This window comes from Bubalus kerabau, chromosome 6 (assembly GCF_029407905.1).
Source record: "Bubalus kerabau isolate K-KA32 ecotype Philippines breed swamp buffalo chromosome 6, PCC_UOA_SB_1v2, whole genome shotgun sequence".
Classification (NCBI taxonomy): domain Eukaryota; kingdom Metazoa; phylum Chordata; class Mammalia; order Artiodactyla; family Bovidae; genus Bubalus; species Bubalus kerabau.
Window position 1 is genome coordinate 112,759,044 of NC_073629.1, and position 14,105 is coordinate 112,773,148.

General features: G+C 50.0%; 1 protein-coding gene across 2 annotated transcripts in view; it reads left to right on the forward strand.

Moving 5' to 3' along the window:
- Window positions 1–14,105, forward strand: part of CSMD2 (CUB and Sushi multiple domains 2) — a 683,179-nt gene that overhangs the window by 523,223 nt on the left and 145,851 nt on the right. For both annotated transcript variants that reach the window (XM_055586466.1, XM_055586467.1), the window contains exons 26-28: window positions 1,550–1,752; window positions 7,155–7,346; window positions 12,745–12,883. In XM_055586466.1, the coding sequence (XP_055442441.1) occupies window positions 1,550–1,752; window positions 7,155–7,346; window positions 12,745–12,883 (534 nt within the window). The remainder of the gene's footprint in view (window positions 1–1,549; window positions 1,753–7,154; window positions 7,347–12,744; window positions 12,884–14,105) is intronic.

Below are 14,105 nucleotides of genomic sequence, written 5' to 3' on the forward strand. Positions count from 1 at the left end.
ACAATCCAGAGATCATATGGTAAGAGTATGCTTAGTATTGTAAGAAACTGCCAAACTGTCTTCCCAAGAGGCTGTACCATTTTGTCTTGCCACGAGCAGTGAGAGTCCCCATTGCCCCACACCCTCATCAGGGTTTGTCCGTGTTCTGGATTCTAGACGTTCTAATGGGTGTGTAGTGCTATCTTACTGCTTTTGTTTTCATTTGCATTTTTCAATGACATATGATATAGAGCATCTTTTCATATGCTTATTTGCCATTTTTATTCATATATCTTTTTTGGTGAGGTATCTGGTAAGGTTTAGCGCATTTTTAATCGTATTATTTGTTTTCTTACTGTTAAATTTTACACATTTGACTCTCCATATCTCCATATTCAGGATCCACAGATTCAACCAACCTCAAATGGAAAATATGGTGAAAAAAAAAAATCCAGAAAGTTCCAAAATGCAAACTTGAATTTGCCCTGCACAGGCAACTGTTTACATGGCATTTACATTGTATTTACAACTATTTACATAGCACTTACATTGTATTAAGTATTGCAAGTAATCTAAAAGTTTTTCAAAGCATACAGGAGGATGTTCTATGCAAATACTAGGCCATCCTGTATGAAGAACTTGAGCATCCTCGGATTTTAGCATCTTGTTATCTTTTGCAGAACAGCAATGTTTGATTTTAATGAAGTCTACCTTATCCCTTGCTTTCTTCATGAATCTTGTCTTTGGTATTGTATCTAATATTATATCACTATTATCGAGGTCATCTGAGTTTTCTCCTATGTGATCTTCTCCGAGTTTTATAATTTTACATTTACATTAGGTCTGGAATCTATTTGAGTTCGTTTTTGTGGAGGGTGTAAAGTCTGTGTGTCGATTCATTTTTGCACGTGGATGTCCAATAGTTCCAGCAGCATTTGTTGAAAAGGCTCTCTCTGCTCCATTGCATTGCCTCTGCTCCTTTGTTAAGGATCAGTTGACTATATTAATGTGGGGCTATTTCTGGACTTTTGATCTATTTGTCTGTTGTATCACTGACATCACACTGTCTTGATTAATGTAGCTTGCTAGTCTTGTCGTCTGGTAGTGTCAGTTCTCCAGACCTGGTCTTCAATACTGTGTTGGCTCTCCCAGGCCTTTTGCCTCCCCATATAAACTTTAGAGTCAGTTTGTCAATATCTACAAATAACCTGCTGGGATTTTGACCGAGTATTTGTTTTTTTCCCTGACTTTGCCTTCTCAGCATCCCTTTCCAGACTAGACTCAGGAGTGAGGTCTGGGGACTGCTGTGTAGAGTTGGGGAGACAGCAACAGGAAGCTCCATAATAATAAACAAGATGCACAAAATCTAGCCTCCCTCCCTCTTGTCCCCGTTTCTAGTGACCCCCAGTGGGCAGAGCAGTCTAGATGGAAGTTGAGAGCATAACTGCCGGACATCGCTTCCTGTTCCTTCCTGCAAGTCTTTCTTCGGTGTATGACTTGCCCTGACCGGAAACCACTGGAAGAAAGGGACTGAGCCCTGCGTGACCACCTGCCTCTTCTCTCCATGCAGGCTCCACTTCCTGGTGTTCGACACGGAGGAGGTCCATGACGTTCTGCGCATCTGGGATGGGCCGGTGGAGAGTGGGGTCCTGCTGAAGGAGCTCAGTGGCCCAGCCCTGCCCAAGGACCTGCACAGCACCTTCAACTCCGTCGTTCTGCAGTTCAGCACCGACTTCTTCACCAGCAAGCAGGGTTTCGCCATTCAGTTCTCAGGTCTGTGCCCACCTTCCTCCACCTGCCTCCATCAGTCCTGCCTCGACCTCCCGTCCCCCTCCCTCAAGTCCCCTCTTTCCACCATCTCTCCACTCGGGTAAAGATGTTTGTTGAGGATCTGCTCTGTGCCTGGTTTATGGGCAATGCTGATACTAACATTCATGCCGAGCTTACTCTAAAGGGGAAGACAGGCAGGTGAATAGACATTGACATGCCAATTGACGAGTATGTGGAGAAAGAAGTGTGAACTACAATGGTCACCTTGGAACATCAAGGAAGATGTTCCAGGAAAGACGATGCTCAAGCTCTGACCCAAATGATAAGTAGAAGTTACGGAAGAATAGACAGTATTTCAAGGAGAGCGTGGTCAATTATGACGTGGGTTTAGAGTTACCATGTAGTTGGACTTGCAGGATTCCTGGGTCCTTATCAGATGAGTAAGAGAGAAAAGGGCATCTTGGGTGTGAAGGGCATGTGAAGAGGTGCAGAGGCAGGATTGTGGGCTCCAGATGTAGAGGGTTGTCCTTGGCTGAAACCTGGAGTGTGTGGAGGAAGGCAGGGCAGGAATAAGCTGACAGTGGTTTGGGGCACAGTCACGGAAGAACTGATCTGACACATCACACGCTCTGATTCTTAGTTTAGTGCAGATCTCAGTAAGGACTGGGAGCCAAATATGAGTAATCTAAATTCAATTACTTATGTACTGTGGTAGCCAAGTATGGAGGAGCATCACAGAGAACTACCAAAAATGGGCAGTGCTCAGACATCCAAGTCCCGATATGAGCTCGCGTCTGTGATGGTCCTGCCTCTCCTGCGATGCATCATCTCATATCCTCTGAAGTGCCTCTTCCATCACTCATCTCCCTGCACAGGTGACTCCGCCTCTGTCTATGTTCATGTTTAGTATACAGCAGCTGTCTCATTACCATCTCCTTACTCCACGGTGGGTGTGAGGGGGTGGTTTCCATGGTGATGGCCAGAGCAAGGCTGTGTGGCACCTGGGCCGTGGCTTTGCCTCCACTTTCTCACCTGGTAGATAGATCAGCTAAGGGTGGTTGGGTATATCTCTAGCACCAGTAAGGCTGTAATGGCATTACAGAGCCTACTTCCAGCTCTTTTAGGCATCTGTCTTCCCCATGGAGACCAGCATTTAGCAGTGTGGGGTGGGGGGCTGGCACACATGAGGGTCTCCAGGACCATGTTCCTATGTACTTAGTAACTTGCCCACTTAACATTCACGCCAGCTGCCAGCCTCGTGAGAAATAGCTCCTTGTGGGATTCACTGGGAGTCTTCGTACTGGAAAGCCAGCACCCACTTACCCAGCGAGAGGGCCCCTGGTGCTCACCCAGTAGCATTGAACTGACCTAAGGTTAGAGTCCCACTGTGGGGCCACAAGAGTCATTTTAGATAAGCATTTCCCGACATCTGTCCCCCTGAGGTCCATGGGTAGTTCACTGGTATTGCAAGAAAAGGAAGTCTGCCTGATCAAATTACGTCAGGAAGGTGCTTAGGTTGAGCCAGACCTAAAGAGATTATCTGTAATTTGGAGCCTCCGAGAACATCTGTTCTGCTAATGCAGATGAATTCGCAAGGTGTCGGGCAGGTCACAGTTCTCAAACATATTTTATCATGGGTGACTTTTTCCAAGGCAATCTCAAAAGACTAGCATTTCATGAAACAAACTTTTGGAGATTGCTGGCATCCGCCATAGAAAGCTCTTCCAGCAGTAAGGCAAGTGGAATGCTAAAGAGACAGCTCAGTCCTTTCACTGGGGAAAGGAGAATTAGGAATAATTAAGCCAGATATGTATTTTCTCTGTGTTGTTGCTGATGGGCACGGTTTTACAAAAGGCCCATCATCGTACTGGCAGATTTCCCCCACGGATTTGCGATATCTGACCTCCAGCGTGTCTTCAGGCTTGCCACGTGGGCCGGAGTCCCTGGGCGCTCCCGTGAGCCATGCCTTCACCCAGCAGCTCCAGCTACTTTCTCACACACTGCTCAGCTCATAGATGCTCTCTTGCTCCTTCAAGGTTCATCTCAGATTCTACTTCTTCCTAAGCTCCCCATTCAGAATAAATTGCTGTCCCTTCTGGCACCCCCAGCACTTCTGTTTCTTCAGCACATTGCCAATTCTAGGCACTCGGCCTTGCCCCCAGGGACCTGGCCACCTACTTGCCAGCCCGCAGGAAACTCTTAGGGGGTAGGGGGCCACCTTGTGCCCCCCATCAGACTCCTGCAGCAGGAGCCCACTCACTACTCAATGGACCACTGGGTACATGAAGACATGAACAAATGGATGGTTTTCTCTTAACACAGGGTTTCCCTAGGCAAGTCACCCTGAGTATCACTTAGGTCCACAAAGAGAGGAGTGGGCAGAACTATGTGGTCTAGGCTCCAGGAAGGCCATGCCAACCTGGCCTGGCGTGCCGGTATACCCGAGGTCTGGGAAAGGTCACCTTCCCTGTTGCTGTCATCACTTAGCAAATACCAGCACTGCTCTAGGGAAGAGGGAACGGCTCACCCCATGTTCACTTTACCGTGTGTGTTTGACAGGGGATTGTACGGAAATGCCAGGGATGATTAGTGCAGGCTTGGCTTTATTGAGTAAACACGACTGTGTAACATCTAACATCCTGTCTGCACCGCATGGATCCAGCCTCTCCCTGGGGGCTTTGCTGAGCAGCTCACATTCAGAAGCATGAAAGGGAGAAAGTGAAAATGAAGAAAAGGTGAGAGGGAGCCCTGAAGGAGAGGCACGCGTAATCACGGCCATCTATAGAGCCAGCACCACCCTAAACTCTCTGCGACATTATCTCTTATAATTTTTACAAAACCCATAAAGCACGGGCATCATTATTAATCCATGTTGCAGATGTGGACTGTGGGGACCAGAGAGGTTTCTCATGCAAGGTCATCTAGAATTAATAAGTAGAAGAGCCTGGGTCACATCCCCTGTGTCTGATTCCCAAACCTAGGCCCTTAATCATCGCACTCCATTGCCTCCCCTGTATGGTCAGAACAGCAAGCTATTTTTCTTCCAGAGAATCATTTACATGTATATGCTGTAAAGCTGGAGTTGAAAGCTAAGTCTGTTTTTAATTGGGAAGGGAGAAGATTGGTTCTTGTTTGGCTTTATAAATAAATTCAGTAAGTGTCTGATGGTGACGGTTTGTTCATTTATTTATTCACCCAAGAAATATTTACTGAACACCACTGTGTGCCGGGTACCACTCTAGGCCCTGGAGATACAGCTGGAAGCAAAACAGCCAAGGTCTCTGTTCCCATCGTAATGCACAAGTGAGCTACAATAAAGAGGAAAGCACGTGAACTGGCAAGATGATTACAGGTTGTGCTATGAAGGGAACACAACACGGTAACGTGACAAATTTGATGAAAGGGGTGAAAGGGTAAGCCCAGAAGAAGGTGATCAAAGAAGCCTGTCTGAGGAGAGGATGCTGGAGCTGAAAACCGAATGACAAGACAGAGCTGGCATAGAAGGATCTATGGCACGAGCGTTCCAGGCAGAAGGGGCAGCAGGTGCAAAGGCCCTGGGGGCAGGGATGTCGGGGAGAGAGACCACTGAGCTGGCTGTGCTGGAGGGAGATTTTACAGCTGTGGCTGAAACACAACAATAGCAGATCATTGAGGGTGTTAATGATTAAAGGTGGATCAAAGCAAAGGACAGGTTTTAATATGTGCTTTCAAAAGAGGAGACTTTAAGGTACCATAAACCAGGAGTTGGCAAGCTGTTTCTGTGTAAGTCCAGGTGGTAAATGTTTCAGGCTTTGTGGACCACGTGATCTCTGTCATAACAACTCAACTCTGTCATCAGAGCATGAAACCAGCCATAAACAACATGTTTACAAGTGAGCACCCCTGTGTTTCAGTAAAACTTTGTTTGCAAGAACAGGCACGCAGCCAGATTTGGCTGTGGGGCTCAGTTTGTTGTATACTTTCTTAGATACTCCAACTCCAGGACCTGTCCATGCAATCCTAGATCTTATAATTAATGATATCAGTGTGTGCAGTTGCCCTGGGCTTTTACACCGAGTAACAGAAGAGAGTGGATGCATATCCCAGGAGATCTGGAGGATGTAGAAAGCATAAACTCTCTCTAAGGCCTCCTGGTTTGCTTAACAACTGATGTGGGAACTACCCTGGCAACCCTGTGGTTAGTTCATACTTTGCCTACCAATACAGGGGGTGTGGGTTCGATCCCCGATCCAAGAGCTAAAACTCCACATGCCTCATGGCCGAAAGCATAAAACAGAAGCAGCATTGTGACAAACTCAATAAAGACTTTAAAAAATGGTCCACATTTTAAAAATCTTCTGTAAAAAAAGAACTACTGTGAATTTTACATTATATTCCATAATAAATTCATTTGTTTTAATGTAAAAGTTATTTTTCCCAGAATTTCTGAGAAAAATTGACCCTCTGAGCCAATGAATGTATTGATCCTGTGTGCCCCAGAGTCTCCTATTCCCAGGGTCTGCCGAGCACAGTCTATGCCCCGTGACACAGGCGGGGACCCTGGAGGACCAGGGGTTGATGCAGCTGCCCCGGAATCCTTTCTCTGGACTTCCTCTCATACCCTTTCCTTTGGTGTGTTTTCTCACCTGCATTTTGTCCATTTATTCCTTCAGTCATGCTTTTATTCATTTGTTCCTCCTTTCCATCATTTATTTGATGTTTGCTTTTAAAATAAACGGGCTTCTCTATATTATGCTGTCTGATATTAGGCTACAAATATCTCCCAAATTCCTAGGTTTATTGAATTTTTAAAACATCCCAGCTAGTAATGTTTATTTTGAACTCTACCATGCCACTTACTGTAAACACCAGATTTCTCTGTTTCAGTCTGATGAGTTGTGGGTTGGTTGCCATGCAAGGGAGAATATGACCTTCATCTGACCTTAGTAACTCCAGCATCTTCTCAACCACCACTCGGCATGCAGGCAGCCCAACTCCCAAACTCCCTTGCAGACCTTTATGATTGCATATTAGAGTTTATTCTTAATTACCTTGTCACTCCCTCATACGGATCATGTTAGCGACATTTTGCAAAATTGGAAAGCTCCCCGAAACAAGGCTTGTGTCGTTAAATCAAATTGAACTCAGTTCGACTGTCATAGCAGGGCAGTCATGCTTAACTCGTATAGTGTCTCATGACAGACGGATGATAGTGATGGTGAAGGTACGGGTGGAACAGGTGACGGGCAGGAGCAGTGGTGGAGGCGCTGCTGCTGCAGCTGCTGATACTGGCGGGAGGCGCTGGAAATTCTGGCAGAGACCTTGGTAATGGAAATGGTGGCGTCAGTGAGCGTGGCGAGCTGGGAGCCTCGCTCTCTGGCAGACACCTAGGCAACCCCGCTTTCTCCTCTGTTTTCTTCTCCCAGTGTCCACAGCAACATCCTGCAATGACCCTGGGGTCCCCCAGAATGGGAGCCGGAGTGGCGACAGCTGGGAAGCCGGCGACTCCACGGTGTTCCAGTGTGACCCCGGCTACGCGCTGCAGGGAAGCGCGGAGATCAGCTGCGTGAAGATCGAGAACAGATTCTTCTGGCAGCCCAGCCCGCCGACCTGCATCGGTACGGAGCAACTGCAGTGTGGCCCCCGCTCCCTGGTCCCACCACTGGTATCCTCCAGGTCTCCCAGCCCCTTAAGTGGCAGCTGCGTTTGGAGTCTGTCCAGGAGAGTCAGAATAGCTGAAAGTTGCGGGAGCCTCCACATTTACTCTGCTTTGCCTGCATATGTACCCACACACACACACATACACACACACACACTCACAGTCATACACTCACACTCTGTGTCTGTGCGTGTGCTGTGGGTGCTAAGTCACTTCAGTTGGGTCCAACTCTTTGTGACCTTATGGACTGCAGCCTGCCAGGCTCCTCTGTCCATGGGATTCTCCAGGCAAGGATACTGGAATGGGTTGCTGTGCCCTCCTCCAGGGGATCGTCACCACCCAGGGATCAAACCTTATGTCTCCTGCATTTGCAGGCGGGTTCTTTACCACTAGCACCACGTGGGAAGCCCCACTCACACTCTACACACTACAAATTCTTTCCACTTCAAAATGGTCCCCAAATTTTCTGTTTGTCCCTTTTCTCCAGGCCCAGTCCATATAGACTGGGAGGAGGACCATGGGTCACCTCGGGTAACAAGGGTCCCCAGGTTCTGAAATGACCCTTCTGTTACCTGAAGCACTGGGAGGGCACTCACATGCCTGGATGTAAAGGGAAGAACTTTGCTCTTCTTTTTCACAAGGAAATGATTGGTTATCCGGCTTTTGGTTCTCCAGCTCTATCCTTAGTCCTTAGATTTCCCTACTTGACAGATGAAGAAGTGGAGGGTCTGCAATGTGTCCAAGGTCACGTAGCTCGTGCAGGTTGGGGCCTGAGTCCAATCAGTCCTGCTCTCTGGCTCCTGGAGGCCGGGAGGAGGAAGGAACTTGAGAGGAGAAGACAGGAAAGAAAGAGAAATGGATAGAAACAGACATTCCAGGGCCACATGGCTCTTTTCCTCAGACAAAACACAGAGTGTAGCTCTGTACTGTGTCGGCAATGGATGGTAGAAGAGACCAGGAGTCCTGGGCTCCTTACAGCGTGCAGCCCCGAATGGACATTTCCTCACCAACCTCACTTAGCTTTCCCTGCAGCTCTCTGTAATGAGCACCATCCCCTCATCTTACAGTAGAGGAAACTGAAACTTGGGAACTTTGAATATCTTGTCTCAAATCACAGAGCCAGGATACGGCAGTGCCAAGAGTCACCCCCGCATCAGCCTGAACACGACACCTTTCACACTCCTGACTCCCACACCAACTCCCACCCCAGAGGTGGATTCCAGGGACTTCCTGAGATGATCCCCAGCAGTGTCCACCCCGGTGACGCCCAGCCCCCTCTTTGCACGCAGGCTCAGTGGGAGGTGCTGTCCAGGCAGCTGAGGACTGGCCTTTGCCGCCCATGCCCTGCGGCCTGGCGTTGATGGTGAGCACTGAGTGCTGGCCCTCGGTGGCAGGGAGGACTCATGGGTGTGTGTGGCAGGAGCTCAGTGCAAGTGCCGTGGACAGGAAGGCGAGGCCTGGGTTTCAGAGCCCTCTAGCTTGTCAACCGCAGCTGCGATCCGCCGAGAGAGCAGAGGATATTGAAGACGACAGGTCGGGGGTGGTTCGGGGCTTTGCTGTTTACTAGTTCAGTGGCTGCGGGGAAATTGCTTCAACTCTCTGACCCTCTGTCTCCTCATCTGTAAAGTGAAGGTAAACGTACTTCCCTCGTGGCGTTGTGGGTGAGCCAACACTAACCCTGACCCCAGGAAATATTCACTTCTCTCCTTCTGTCCTTTCTTCCTCCTTCTTCAAATTCCGCTCTCCTTCCTTCCCTTGTTTGTTTCCTTCTTTCACGTATTTTGGACTCCCTTCCCTTCCCCGAACCAGACTTCCATCTGGTGGAGGGAATTCTAGTGAGGTGAGGGGGATGAGGGGGTCAGACGACATCTCATTCTGCCTTGTCTCAGGCTGGGATTCCTTCAGTTTGTCTTACGGAAAAGCGGGTCCTGACACGAGGCTGTCCCGGCTGGAGCAGGGGGAAGCCCTGAGCTGAGCCGGCGAGAGCAGTGCATGTGTAGCCGGCAGGGCAGAGAGGTTAATTTGGCTTTCATTTCCCATTCTCCTGCGGTCGGCGTGGGGAAATGTTCCTCGCAACTAAATGAGCGTCTGCATCTTCTGGAAATGACAAGCCCCTCCTCATTTCCAGCTCCCTTGGCTGTCTGCCAGGACGGGTCTGGCTGGCCTTCATGCCCTTTCATTATAGGGAGGAAGCAAAGGAAGGTAACAAGCGTTTGGGAGCATCCTCCCCACCATAGGCGCTGGGCTGGATGTGGCTACATTTTCACAAATGGAATCACTGTGCAGTGAGTTTTCGGATTCCAGCTGCCTGGTTCAAGTCAGCTTCACGAGAACAGGCTATGTGACCTTAGACAAACCACACCATCTCCCTATGCCTCAGTTTCCTGCCCTGTAAAGCAGGGAAGATAATAGTACCCAGCTCCTGGGGTTGTGTGGAGGATTGAATAAGCTAATGCTATAAAGCGCTTAGAGCCGTGCCTGCTTCATAGTAAACACTGTGTATGTCAGAGGCCTTTATAGCCATTATTCTTTAGATTTTATTTTACAGATAAGAAAACAGGGGCTCAGGGAGGTGGGATAGCTTTGCCCAAAGTGACAACTAGGAGGAGGCCAGGTCGAAATTTGAACCCAGGACTGTATAATGTCAAGATCAATGGTCTTTTCCGCAGCTCTCACCCCTTGATACAGCTGGCCCACTTTTTAGCCACCTGGAATGACCAGTGCCTGTCTCCCTGACTCACACCTGGGCATGGTGATTCGTTAGATCAAGCCTGGATCTGAGGGCAGAGCCTGGCTTCTGTCTCTAACTCATAGTGGGGAGTGGACAGGGCCAGAGTGAGGGTGTGGAGGCCATGGAGGCCGTGGAGGCCGTTGGAAGGAAGACCTGGCTCCTGGGTCCAGCTCGGCATCCCAACCCCAGCCCTGAGTACCCACCTGACAGGATGGGGTGCCGCTGGCTTGTTGCCAAGGTCTCATTTAGTCTCCAGCAGCTCAGCTGTCCTCCTGGCCAATACCTGGGCTAGAAGGGGAAGGGGGACTTTGTGCCCCTCAACCAGCCCCACCCAAGCGGCAGGACCTGACCATCCTGCAGGTGCAGCATCCCAGGAGTCCAGCCACAGCCTTGAGGACAACTGGCCAAGAGCGACCAGGCCCATGCCAGGGTCCTGGGTGGGAAGCAGATGCCTGACTGCCTGATATTGGGGGGCCATCACTCAGGGAGCTGGGCTAGAGCAGGGCCTCGAACCCAAAAAGACTGAGAGCATTGGGGGGTTGGTGGAAAAATAGCGGGGGGCAGTTTTGAAACACGCAGATTCACCCCATCTGTGCAAACTTAAGGGAAGGAACCCCTGGCCTGTGAAGGAAGGCAGAGCCTGGTAGCCCTTGCCCGAACAGAGGGAGCACTGGGAAGATGCCCCAGGAGCTGGGACCACTGCCCTGAGCAGGGCTTTCTGCTCTTCCTGGCAGTACCACTGTGTTTCCTAGGCCAGCCTGGGCAGGGCCACACTCAGTGGACAGGACAGTGTGGTCTTGCTTTGTTAAGTTCAAGGTTTCACCCTGATCTGACAGGCCTCCCGTCTGCCCCATCCACTGAACCATCTTGTCTGAAGAAGGATCAATGGAGAAGAAGTGAGTGAGATACAAGACAGACTCAACTCAAGGGACCATCCTCACTCCCAGAAGCTCTTCTCCTGGGTACCCTGCCCCCGCTGGCCTGCAGGGAGGGACAGCACCCCCCATTCTCACTGCCGCCAGTGGCTCCGAGGTAGCACAGGAGCATGGGGGAAGTGATAGGCTTTGGGGCCAGACACATGTGGGTCTGAGTCTCAGAGTGACTCTGGGCAAGTTCCTTGACCTCTCTGAGCCTCAGTTTCCACTTTTCTGAGTCAGGAAGGGTAATCCATAGCTTACCGAGTTGTTATAAGATAGAAATGAGATATGGATATAAAATGCCGTATGTCATGTGTGACCTTTAACAGGTGTCCACTGGAGTGTATCTGGTACTCAAGCTGGGACTTGAGAAATATTTCCCACAAGAAAAAGCCCACACTACTCACGATCCCTCAGGTTTTATGTTCAGCCACATTAGGGCTTTTATGGCCTCATCCGAAGACGTACCATTTTTTAAAGAGGCCCCGTTGGGGATTGATCCAGCCCTTTAGGCTCACCCCTCATAAAAGCTACACTGAGGCAGCAAAGCTTAGCTCTGGGACAAGCAAGTGGCTGCTCTGAAGTCCAGCCCTGGATGTACCCTCAGGTCCCAGCTCCACGTCCAGGCCTGGCCCTTCTGCAGGCTCACTGCTTGCCCACTCTACCGCCAACCTTCAGTGGTGCCCTGAGGTTTTCAGACCAAGCCATGTCTGTAGTCTCAGCCATCCTTTCCTGCTAACATCCCCATACAACCTCCCAACCTTCACTTTATCAGACCCTCATGCTATGGTCCAATAACCCAGCCCTTCGGGGGAGAACCAGATTCAGGATCTGGGACTTGCCCCCCCAGGGGCTCCGGATGAGCAGCTTGCTATATTCCCAGCCACCTTCCCACCCTCCCACCTGCTGGAAAGGCCTGTCATCTCAGGGGAGGGGGACCACCGTGGACTAATTGGGGATTTGTAATATTTCCATACAACGGAGGAACACATGCTCTCTTGGACAAAGGCCTTTGCGAAAATTGGAAGGTATCTGCAGCCCCACGCAGGTGCCAAGTGCGCTGGCAGCATAGGAGCCCAGGCACACTTGGCAGACACACGTGGTTTTCTGCTCCTCCTGACATCAAGTGCGCTGGGATTAGTGGTAAATAACCCATAAAGCTCAACCAGAAATCTGACGCCTTGAAAGGAGACCGAGTATTTCATATGTCTGAAAGCCTAGTAATGGCTTCACACATGCACGAGGTCCAGTATGCCACATGCTTTCACAGACATCTCCCAAATCTTTACAACCGCTCCATGAAAGAGGTGTTACCTCTGCAAAAGAGGAGAGACACTGAGGTCTAGAAAGGTTAGATAAATTCCCTGAGGTCACACAGCCAGGAAGTGGCAGAGCCAGGTATTTTTATTTTTGTTGTTTAATAGCTTAGCGAGGTGAAATCCCTATAACATAAAATTAACCATTAAAAAAGAACATTTTGGTGGCATTTAGTGCGCTGACAGTGTTGTGTGAGCCCCTCCTCTCTCCAGTTCCAAACAGCTCCATCACTTTAACGTGGGACCTCACCCCCATGGCACTCCACCCTCCCCTGAGCCCCTGGAACCACGTTCTAACTTACGTCGATCAGACGCAGTCCCTCCTCTACCAGCGCTGATGGAAAGGTAACCTGGTGCCGGGACAGCCTCACCCTTGTCTTCCTCTCTCCTCAGCTCCCTGCGGGGGAGACCTGACGGGACCATCAGGAGTCATCCTGTCACCAAACTACCCAGAACCCTACCCGCCGGGCAAGGAGTGTGACTGGAAGGTGACCGTCTCGCCAGACTATGTCATCGCCCTGGTATTTAACATGTATGTACCTTTCCCCCGGGTGGGAGGAGGAGGGCTCAGCGCAGGCAGGGGTGCAGACCTGGGTCCGGGTGAGCATACATAGGGCCTCTGTGCTCAGGACTCCATTCCAGGGGAGGTGAAGGAGTGCAGAGGAGGAGAGACACCAGCACTCCTTGAGCATCTCCTGTGCCCGGCTCTGTGCTCTGCGGCTTCATGCCTAGTATCCTCGTATGCGATCCCTGTGCACAGTCACTCAGTCATGTCTGACTCTTTGCAACCCTTAGGACTGCAGTCCGCCAGGGTCCTCTGTGCATGGGATTTCCCAGGCAAGAGTACTGGAGTGGGTTACCGTTTCCTCCTCCAGGGGATCTTCCCAACCCAGGGATCAAATCCACATCTCCTGCATCACAGGCAGATTCTTTACCACTGAGCCAGCTGGGAAGCCCTATTTAATCCTTATGATAATTTATAAAGTACCTATTATTCTTGGTTTGTCTCTCTCTTTTTTTTTTAACCTCTGAAGATGCCAAGATTCAGAAATTCAGGGTTGTTTTGCCCCTGCTCTTCTGAATTCTCCCCCTCTGCTCTCACCAGTTTCTCTTACCACCCTCTCCAGTTTAGGAACAGCCCAGGAATCTCTTAGCCATTCCCCCGCCAAGCTCCAACATTATCTCCTTGATTTCCTTTAGAAGCAAACTCTTCACAAGAATCGTCTCTGGTTCCCTCTCCTTTCCTCGCCTCTTGTTCACGCTCAAATCACTGACATCCGGTTTCTGACTCCTTGCTTCCACTGGCAACTCCTCTGCACTCCTGGCTGCCAAACCAAACTGCACTTTCCACACTTTGTCCAACCGCCTCTCTTTATCCCTCCCTGCATCCTTCTCCTGCTTTTCCCCTTGGCTTTGTGGACTTACCCCCTCTGGCTCTCCAGCTTCTTCTGCGAGTTTGTGGATTCTTTCTCATGCCCCTCGCCCTCTGACAGGCTCTGTCACAGGCCCCTCTGTCTGCCTGCCACACCTCCTCTCTGGACAAGCTCGTCCACTCCAACACTTCACTCACCTCTTGTAAACTGAAAGTCTAGTCTGCCACCCACGTAGACTCTCTTGTGGGCTGCCGGCTCCATAGCCAACTATTGGACGGTCTCTGTCTGATACCTGTAGGCTTCGTGATTACAACACATACAAAACTAAGCCCCTTGCTTCTCCCCCTAGATGATCTCTATTCTGAAAATTGGGGGTGACCG